Consider the following 11,207-nt stretch of genomic DNA (forward strand, 5'->3'; position numbering starts at 1 on the left):
TGTTTAGTTCCCACAAAACATAGTAATCTAATCTTCCATATTCCAAATTGACAAGCAAGGCTAGCTTTGAGGGTGTTGAAAGCTCATAATCAAAGTGAAAAAGCTAGAGAGCTCGAGATGGAGTTAGATGATATAGAGTATATGGATGCGGATATGGAGGATGTGGATATAGATGATGTGTAGGATGTGGATATGGAGCATCCAACATATCCATATCAACATCCTCAATATCCACAGAATCCATATCCACATTTATATCCTCCATATCATCTAACTCCATCTCAACTCTCTAGCCTTTACACTTCCATTATGAGCTTTCAACACCTTTAAAGCTATCATTACCTTTCAATTTGGAAAGAGGAATATTATATTACTATGTTTTGAGGGAAGTAAACAAAAATTTGAAATTTGATGGATTATTTAATGATAGCATTATGATGGATAGATGAGGGAAGCCTCAGAGCTAATGCTCAAAGACTCACTAATAATTCTGGTAAATTCCATGTATCGAATCCTCGGAATTTATACTGTATGTATCAAACTACTCAATTCTCGATTGATATTTAGGCGATAATAAGTGGATTTGAAATATTGATCTAGATTCATCCTAATTATAATTTGATCCAAATTAACTATAAATTCTTAGGCAGTGATGATACAATAAAATGAGTAATTAAAACAATGTTCAAATGTAATTATAAAGTGACTTATCCTATGACAATTCTTAACACGTGATTCCCTGGTCTTGGCCTTAACTAACTTTAAGAGTTCAAATGTAATTATAAAGTGACTTATCCTATGTAAGGTTCTTTTCTATCTATTATGAATTGTTATATAAAGTTGCCTCTTCTACGATAGAAACACAAGCTTTCTCATTTTGTTCTAGAAAACAAAAAAAAAACTTTTCTTTGCCAATTTTTATTCAATCTAAATGGGTTGTTTAAGAAAAATTCTCAAGTCTCTATTCATATCGAATAAACTTACTTCATCCTCCAAGAAATGGAGGCTACAGAGGAGTTCCAAAAGGGTTTATCATATTCCATCAGTTGTCCATTATAATGTTGCCATCAACCTCTTAGTGGTAAGTAATCCAACAAATTTTTGTTTAGTTCCAACGAAACATAGTAATCTAATCTTCCACATTCAAAATTGACAAGCAAGGTTAGCTTTGAGGGTGTTGAAAGCTAATAATCGAAATAAAAACCCTAGAGAGTTAGAGATGAAGTTAGATGATATCGATGATGTGGATGTGGATACGAAAGATGTTGATGATGTGGATGTGGAGGATGTGGAGGATGATGTGGATATGGATTTTATGGAGGATGTGGATGTGGATATGGAGCATCCACCGTATCCACATCTATATCCTCCACATCTTCAATATCCACAGCATCCTCACATCCTCAATATCCATATAATCCATATCCTCCATATTCATATTCATATCCTCCATATCATCGAACTCCATCTCCAACTCTCTAGCCTTTAAAATTTGATTGCACGCTTTCAACATCCTCAAAGCTAGCCTTACTTGTCAATTTGGAAAGTGGAAAATTAGATTACTACGTTTCCAGGGAAGTAAATAAAAGATTGATGGATTAATTACAACTAAGCGTCTGATGGCAGCATTATGATGGGAAATGGATGGAATATGATAAACCCGTTGATGAAGCCTCGGAGCTAATGCTCAAAGACTCACTAAAGGATAAGTGTACCTTCTCGTTATCAAGTAATAATTCTGGTAAATTCCATGTATCGAATCCGCAGGATTTATACTGCAAGTACCTGATGCTCGTAAAGTATATAGCATTTAATAGGACAAGTGTATCCTATCGCAACAAGTAATATTGTGCTAAGCACGAGATCGAACCACAAAGACTATTCGTTACAACTAGTAAATCTACCTAGAATGATCTAATTGTTTAGAGGGTTGAATAAAGATTTGGGTTTTTAATAACTAAATAATTGAATTAAATGAAATAAACATAACAAAATAAAGTGAACAATTGACAAGGTAGAAGGTGAATTGACGGATGGCACAATATAGGTTGAGGATTCATTTGATTAAATCCTAGGTATGGGTTTAGGGAGTTCAGATTTGTGTTTTACCAATGATTGAAGGTAATTGTCCTAAGTGAAAGACTAATTTGTACGGGATTTGTCCTTCCTATTCACATGCATTCGGGTGACGGCTTGATTAGGCATATACCCTAGGTCATGCAAAGCATTAGGTTTATTGACAACTAAGGCTAAAGCCGTAGCCCAGTCACAAAGCCTCATTCCTAGTGGTCTCTAGCGAAGTCAGGTTAATACAAATTCGGTATAGATGATTCCGTGGTCAGGTTCTCATCTATCTATAATCCTATTTAATGTCAGGGTCACAGGCATTAGGCACATTATATACATAAACAGGCTAGTTGATCATTATCAATGTTCATTCTAGCATAAATCTTGTTTCTAACAATATCTAGGCATTAAGCATGCATAAACTGATCAATCAAAGGTCCTAGATCCCTAATCATACATATTCATACAATCAATTTCATCCCCATCCCAAATTGGATGGAGATCAGTTCATAGACAAACCAATCATAGCAAAAAGGATAATAGGAATAATGGAAAAAGCTTCAATTAAATATAATCGCAAAAGATAAAAGGGAAAGAGATAGAAATCCAAAACCCGTTTTGCCGATTCTGATTACAAAAATAGAAGATGAAGAACTTCTCCCATCAATTGTTCTTGAAAGAAAAGACAAAACAGAAAATAAACCTAATCTAGAAAGATGGAAATCTAATCTAAAAATATAAATTACATTGTGGAGGCGAGAAAGCCCTAGCGGCTCTCCGATTTTATTCAATGGCTAATCCCCCCTCAAGGATTAGGTTTAGCTCCCTATTTATAGAGTTAGGGAGGAAACCCTAATGCCTCAAGGGTAAAAATGGGCATTTACAAAGTGTTTAAATGGGCTTCTGGGCCCTGATCCGCGAATTTCAGCAAGGGGGAAGGCGCTGGTGCGCCTTGCCCCGCCTCGTCTCGTCGAGACAAGGAGTGTCTCGACGAGACGAGGGCCTGTCTCGACGAGACAGGTATTGTCTCGCCGAGATAGGTCCAAAAAGGGGCGATTTTGCTCCGGCTTTTATCTGTTTAGGTCCCTGGGCTTCCGAAAAGTGCTCTAATGGTCCCTGATGAATCCCAAAAGTGCTCTGACGGTCCCTGAATAATCCAGAAATGCTCCAATAGGCTTGGGTCTAATTTGAAAATGCACGAAAGGTCCCAAAAACACCTGAAAACACAGAAAATGCAAAAAATAAGAGAAATTACTAATTCTAACTAAAAGATAACAAAACGATAATAAAACTGAAAGGAAATAAAGCAAAAGGAAGCTAAAAGGGGCCTAAAAACCCTATACAAATGGGAGCTATCAGTACCGAACTACTCAATTCTCGATTGATATTTAGGCAATAATGAGTGGATTTTGAGTTGTGTTTATACTAATTACTAATCATAATTCTTAATTGATCCAGATTAACTATAAATTCTTATGAATGTAGGTGGTGATGATACGATAAAATGAGTAATTCAAACAATGTTCAAACATAATTATGAATTGAATTCATATTGTATAAATATAAAGGGGTTGAACCAACCTAAATTTAAAGGGATTTATAAACCGGCTTAGCACGTGATTCCCTAGTCCAGGTCGTAACTGAATCTAAAGGTTCAGAAACTCCGGTTCGTTACTGTGATGTTGTTAATACGTACAATCTCCGGTATAGAAGACCGAATTAGAATCACAATATGAACCTTAGACTATATTCGGAGTTATAAATGATTCAATCAAAATACCCCATAGAATAATTAAATAACTCATAAACAGAGAAATGAAATTGAATTGAAACTTAGATTAAAGATAGTATAAAATGTTACAACTTACAACTAATTCAAAATCCAGATAGATTCCGAGTGCTTGTGTTTTAAAGGCAGGCAGAAGCTTTTTACAGATGAAAATGGTGGAATGAAAGAAGTTCAAACTGCTCTCAATGGGAAAATAAATTTACAGATAGTTCTAGATTGTAAAAAAATGGCTACTAACTACAAAGAAAATGGAAAACTAGCTCTAGATGACAATGGATAAAATCTTATTCTATATGATGTCTTGAGAATGAACACCCAAGGTCTTTAAATACAAAAGCCTCAAATAAGCTTAAAAATCTGTCACAAAATATTATGCGGATTGTCAATTCAAATAGGTGAGACTGAATCAAGAGGGCAACTCGTCATATTGGTTGATTTTCGGTGACTGTGAGCTTTTATGGCCCCTAGCTCGTCAAGTTGTGGGCCAGGCCTGACTCGAGTTTGCCCTGTTGGGCAACTCAGCGAGCTTAGGGATGGCAACGGGTAGGGTACCTGCTGGTAGTGTCAATCTCAAACCCTTATCCATTTATTTTTTAGTTACCCGTACCCTTCCTATTATCCTAATGGGTATATGTTTTGCATCCCATACCCGTCCCATTTAATTCACGGGTGCCCGCGGGTACCCTTACCCGTTAAGAATCAATAAATAAAACAAAAAATATTACAAATTTAACAAAGTATAAATTTAATAAATCATTCATCTAAAAATTGAACAAATTGAACCTTAATCAATAAAAATAAAGTAGCTTAGTGGTATCACTTAATTGTCGAAGAACAAAAGGTTGGTGTTCAAATCTCATATCTTACATCTAAAACACAATAATATTTTTTAATATATAAAAAATGTACAATGGGTAATGGGTACCGGGTACGCTGGACAGTTTTTTCATACCCTAACGGGTAATAGTTTTGATCTCATACCCTTTAATACAGGGTACGTATAGTCCTATTAGGGTCGAGTAGTGTCAGATATCCGCGGGTAGAGTACCCGTTTCCATTCCTAAACGACCTGACCTTCTACAAGGCTCGGTCATTTTAGACGTTAGAGGTAAAATTGCACCGTTAGTATTTTTTGCATCTTATCTAAAAAAAGGAAAGAGAAGGGCCAATTTTCTGATTTAATCTAAACCATTAATCAGTGTCCTATTTTGGTGAAGAAGGCAATTTCCTAGATAAGAGGTTGGAACCCAGACAAGGATGAATGCATAGACTGGCAAATTAGGTTTTATTAAGGCTGCCCAAAATTTAGCCCCTTTATTTTGACCTAACACACTGTTTAATCTTTTTATTTTGAAAAACATATTATGAGATCTATCTTTTGCCAATATTAACCTTTTGGTCCTTATGTCTATTTATTTTTAGATATTTAACCGTTATATTTGGCATAAATAGACATACAGAAAATAATAGAGTAACATGACCATTTTGTATATTACTATGGCTATCCTGAAAACTAAGATATGTTCGGTTAAAAATCTAAAAAACATATACAAAAGGACCAAATGATTAATATTGATAAAAGATAGAGACCTTATAATATGTTTTTCAAAATAGGGAGACTAAACAATGTGTTACATAAAAAGATAGGGACTGATAAATTATCTACCCCAAAATTTATAACATGAAGGAATTATCCGATTATCAAATCACGTTTTATTAATTCTTGAAAAATTTCATTTTGAGGTCGTTATCGCCTAAATTTGGCAAAGTTAACCCAAAATGGTTAACAATGCTAACTATAGAGTTTGTTTTGTAACGAAAAAAAAACCACAAGTACCGATCTATAAAAACGTGAAACCACATTAGTTTTATTTGAAATTAACCCGTGATATTATGCTAATTATAGTTGAAAAAAGAGAGTAGCTAATATATATACATATTGAATTGCTAGTGTGTAATAATATGTATATATTTATATTGACAGATTCGGGATTCACTGACAGTATATAATAGTAATGGTTTCTCGTGATTTATGGGTGCTAATATTTTTGGGATGTTTTTACATAAAACAATAAAGTTCCCGTACACAGTTTCCATAGAATTTTTTGCATTTTTCGGCGATCAGTAGATGCTCAAACCTTTTTACTCCCCTAGATCTGTCCATATATATATATTTAAGACAAAACTACCACTTTGCTGAGAATCCACAACACCAAAGAGAACTCAAATGCAAAAAGAGTGTGAAGCAATCCGCGATCTAGTGCAAAACCGAAGAGTGTGATTCCTCCATGGTTATGTTGCAAGTATGCCACTGCATCCATAGATAACATTCATTATTTGTAGGGCTGTAATCGAGTCAAGCCGAGCTTTGACCTTCCATGCTCGGATTGACAAAAAATGAACAAGGTCAAGCTAATGTTGACATTCCGTTCAAGCTTGGTTTATTAAGAAAATGGATAATGTGCAAAAATATTCCTAATGTTGACAATTAACAGCAGTTTTCCCCATAACGTTGGCAGCTAAGAGCAATTTTACCTCTAATATTGGTAAGTTGGGTCGAATTTTCAGACATCATTAAAAAAAATACATATACTATATTCTCGTATTATGCATCAGTTGCATATCATTTGGTTCTAAAAAAAGATTTTGTGTTTTTTTTGTAGTTTCATAATAGAATTGGAGATTAATATATTTTTAAATTTGACGAAATATTTGGATTTTCATATTTTGTCCAACTCGTATATAGCAGAGTATATATATATATATATTTTTTTTGTAAACATATGTTTCTGATCTGGACCTGTGAGTAAAATGACACACATCTGCACCAGATATGACAAGATTCATTAGTAAGAAGACAGTTTAATAAATTAATTCTCACATTTCCCCAACACATAATATTTGAGGTAAAATTGCTTTTGACTGTCAATGTTAGGGATAAAATTGCACAATTTTAAACGTTAGGGTTAAAATTTCTCCTAGCTATATCAACATTAGGAATATTTTGGCACCTTGTCCCTTAAGAAAATTATTTAATTGTGACCAGCTCGTTTATTTGTTCACTGGCTTTACTTGCGAGCAGCTCGTTATAATTCTATTCATGAACTTTGTTCACAAATAACGCATTCATTATGTTCATAAGATACGCAGTGAAACTTACATAACTAAAGTTTCACACAAAACTACGTAGTTTTACATTTCCCCTTTAAAGAAACGCTATTATTAGAAAAAATAATCAAAACGAGCTTGCTCACGAGTCTTTGCAAGAACATTATAATCGAGCTTTATTCATGAGTTTGTTCATGAACCTCAAAAATCTTGCTCGCAAGCTCTTAAGTCGAGTTTCGCTGTACTCAAACTCAGCTCATTTACAAATCAAACCTTAAAATCGCACTCAAGTTCGGCTCATTTATAAATCGAATTGAACACGATCGACCTTTTATCGATCCAAATGTTGAATCTCTCATGAACGGCTCGACTCATTTACGAATAGAGTCTCAAAATTGTACTCAAGTTTGACTCGTTTATAAATCGAGCCAAACATGATCAAGATTTTATCGATCCGAATGCTGACTCGCTCATGAGCGACTCGATTCATTTACGAATCGATTCTCAACATCATACTCAAGTTTGGCTCGTCTATAAATCGAGCTGAATACTTTTATCGATCCGAATGCCGAGCCGCTTATGAACGACTCAACTCATTTACAACTCTAATTATTTAGCATATGCAATAAGACTACTTACCGAAAGCCTGCCTGGTTTGGAAGGTGGATGAAGGATCCTCCGAAGCATTTGAAACGAAAATTTGGGATGAATCGGCAGCCGATTTCGGTGAGGTTTTATCGGATTCGGAATCAGAATCGGACTCGGAATCGGGAACGTTAAGGCATTTCTCATGGTTTGATCTTGTAGATGCAGATGTTACCATCATATGCCATCTTGTTGCTATGGACACAATTCCTTGAGCTCTATGTGTGATTCTTGCTGCTCCCAATAAGCACAAAAAGAAGCCACTTAGCTGAACTACTGAACATATCTGCATTTATATTCAATCAAAGTAATTATATGTAAAATAGAAGTGAATTTCAAACTATTTCTGGGTATACGGTAATTTTGGCCCGCCCCATCGGTTAGGAATGCGGAAATTATATACGTTGTGTATAATGTTTGTCATTTTTTTCACATTTTGGTGTACAATCTTTAATTTTTCATACAAAATTCTACAACTTTTTGGTGACCCCTCACTAAAGTGTACAACCGGTAATTGTGACTGGTCAATGTAAAGTCAACGTGCCACGTCAGCAATTTGACCTACCTAAAAGTCAAAATTGTTGATGTAATGCGTTGACCGATCACAATTACCGGTTATACTCTTTAGTGGAAAGTCACTAAAAGATTGTACAGTTTTATATGCAAAATTGAAGGTCGTATACCAAATTGTGAAATAGGGCAAATGTTGTACACCATGCATGTAATTTACCGGAATGCGGATGGAGAGGTTATCTCGAAGCGAGCCAAAACTACCGGGCCAATTGCACTCCTGGTCACATAAGTTTGGGGTCATTGAACTTTTATGGTTAGCTTAATAAAATCACTCAACTTTAAATTGTGTCTCAATTAAGTCACTACCACGTCTTCAAGAGCAAAAAGACATTGAAAAAGTGATGTGACTATCACATCACTTGTAGTCAACTTTCAATGTTGACTGAAAGGACAGGCAACTGCCACCCAGCTGACCGAAACAATACATGATTGTCACCTAGGTGATGCGTGTCATTTCAATCAGCTAAGTGTCTGCCACATGTCATTTAGGTGGTATCCAAGTGTCATTTCGGTCAGCGGTGAAAGTTGAATACTATTGATGTGGCAGTCACATCACTTTTCCGTGTCATTTTGCTTTTTAAGTCCCCGAAGTGACTTAATTGAGATAAAATTCAAAGTTGAATGATTTTTATTGAGACAAATTCAAATTGAGTGACCATTTTAAGACAATAATAAAAGTTCAATGACCAACAATGCATTTAAACTAAGTTTTACAAAAGCCACTAAATTACATTTTGTTTAATAAAATTATCGTAAGTTTTTTTTTTCAATAAAGTCATTTTGGAATTTCCAAACAAATTTTTTTTACCTTAATAGTTTAGTTGCAGCCACATTGGAAATAGTTTTAAGAGTGACATTGCAACCACATTGCAAAAAAATAATCATATCTTTTATTTATTTAATTTAACGGTTTGAAACTGTTATACCTGAAAAAATGTTTTCAATGCATTATTGATAACTGAACTTATATAACTGTCTTAAAATGGTTATTTAACTTTAATTTGTCTTAATATAATCACTTAATTTTAAATTTTGCCTCAGGTAGGTTACTCTGGCGATTTCGATAGTTGAAAGACATTGGAATGATGTCGTAGTTGACACGTCAGTATGAGTCAACTTAGATCTCGGACTGAAGCGACATGTTGCAGCCACATGCCAATTATTTTTCTGAAAAAAAAACTAATTTTTTTTCATAAAAATAATCGACACATGGCAGCCATGTAGCACATATGTGAATGTTATGTGTCGTTTTGGTCCGAGATTTGAGTTAACTCATACTAATGTGTCACTCATGTCATCATTCCGAGGCTTTTTAATTATTAAAATCATCATAGTGACGCAATTGAGACAAAACCCAAAGTTGAGTGATTTTATTGAGACAAATTGAAGTTTAGTGGCCATTTCGAGATAACCATGTAAATTCAGTGACTAATTGTACATTTAACCCATAAAAGAAGTTCTTTCAAATATAGTTATTACGTTACTATTCGAGAAATATTTTATATCTGAATTGGTGGAATGACTTTATTCAAATAAAAAAAATTAAATAATTATATTGAAACAAAATGAAATTCAATGATTTTTGTGAAACTTAACGCAAACTTTAGTGACCACTAACACAATTTACACAAAACTACATAAACACGGAAATAGTTTAAAATTCAAAACTAAATTAAAAATTTGTAAATATAAATTTTATGATTTGTGCAATTTCGAAACTTAGTTATTCCGTAAAAAATTATTAATTGAATTTTTCAAAAGTTAGCAATATATCCGATCAATTTATTGATGTCACACATCTTCCAAAACTATTTTCATTAATCGAATATATTACTTTTAGTTAGAGTACCGTAAAATTTATTGAATTAGATACATACCACGAGGTCTCCCGAATTGAAGAAAGTTTTATCCGATTTGAAGGCGAGAACAAGCAGCAACGAACCGAGTTGACTAATCGTAATCATAACATAACAAGCAATAATAAAAAACCGATATCTATGACTTGTAACGGATAATTCCTTTTTAATCCTCATATGTTCATTAAATATCAAATCAGTCCCCAATTCACATCCCTCAAACATTTTATAAACTCCTTCAAATCTCAGAATCTGAAGCTCACAAGTCAGCCGGAAAAGCACACAGACGAGCAACAAAACTCCGGTCCGGTAAATCCAGGACGCCAAAACTAAAACAAACATAATAGAATTCAACGGAAAACCAGAAGAATTTATAAACGGAAGTGAAATTCTGACAGTGGAGAAGAATATGATTTTATGAGCAAGTTCGACAAAAAAAGAGGGGAGTAAAATTGAAGCAAGGTACCGGAAAGCTTTGTCGAGTTGCCGGGAGTATCGCCGGCTAACGAATTGAGGATCGTCTTCAAGGCCGTCAAGGAATAAGAGGTGCCGGAGACTGTATTGATTGAAGAAACGAGCGAGAGTGAAGAAAGCTAAGAGAGAGAGAGATGATAACGGAATCTGAACGAGTTTGTTGAAGGAAATTGGGTGAGATGAAGTCGCCGGAGTTTCGATTGATACGGCGGTGAGGACGGGGATGAGGATGGTGAAGAAGATGAAGGTGAGATAGGAGATGGATTTTCCGGTGGGAGTGGAGTGATCTAGTGCGCACCATTTTAGACTTATGCGGAATTTGCGTTGTTCGTCTAAGATTAGGGATTTTGAGATGGCGTAGGATGGTCGGAGGAGGAGTGGAACGGCGTCGTTTGGTTCTTGATCGGAGAATTGGAGGCCGGTGTGTGTTCCGGCGGATGTGTTTGAGGGATTTAAGATTGACATTGATTCAATACTTGAAGAGGAGGGAATTGAAGAAGATGTATATATATATATATTTCATGTGTATTATGTTGGCAAGAGACATGTGATTCTCAAACTTTTTATATAATATAGTCAAAAAAACATATAAAAAAACATAATTAACCCAATTATATGTTTTTTTTTTTAATCTTAAGTACAATTTTACATGTTTTAAAAACAATTATTTTTTCATATGCAGTCGGTCTTTGATT

At 34.6% G+C, this 11,207-nt stretch overlaps 1 protein-coding gene across 1 annotated transcript; it reads right to left on the reverse strand.

Annotated features, from left to right (window-relative positions):
- Positions 1–5,780: 5,780 nt before the first annotated feature.
- LOC136203542 (uncharacterized) lies at positions 5,781–10,505 on the reverse strand. Its single transcript, XM_065994720.1, has 3 exons — positions 10,060–10,505; positions 7,604–7,895; positions 5,781–6,167 (listed from the first exon to the last, which is right to left on the reverse strand). Exons 1-3 carry the CDS (start codon positions 10,378–10,380, stop codon positions 6,031–6,033), a joined length of 750 nt encoding a protein of 249 aa, XP_065850792.1. The 5' UTR covers positions 10,381–10,505; the 3' UTR covers positions 5,781–6,030.
- Between the last annotated feature and the right edge of the window lie 702 nt (positions 10,506–11,207).

This window comes from Euphorbia lathyris, chromosome 8 (assembly GCF_963576675.1).
Source record: "Euphorbia lathyris chromosome 8, ddEupLath1.1, whole genome shotgun sequence".
Lineage (NCBI taxonomy): Eukaryota > Viridiplantae > Streptophyta > Magnoliopsida > Malpighiales > Euphorbiaceae > Euphorbia > Euphorbia lathyris.

What these genes read in the sequence shown, in the direction of transcription:
- LOC136203542 (XM_065994720.1), bottom strand. Translation starts at nt 10,380, where the DNA reads ATGTTTGTTTTAGTTTTGGCGTCCTGGATTTACCGGACCGGAGTTTTG. An exon ending in TCAATTCGGGAGACCTCGTG is followed by an intron (nt 7,896 to 10,059) that starts GTATGTATCTAA and finishes ATATAAATGCAG; the next exon opens with ATATGTTCAGTAGTTCAGCT. An exon ending in CCAAACCAGGCAGGCTTTCG is followed by an intron (nt 6,168 to 7,603) that starts GTAAGTAGTCTT and finishes CTATGGATGCAG; the next exon opens with TGGCATACTTGCAACATAAC.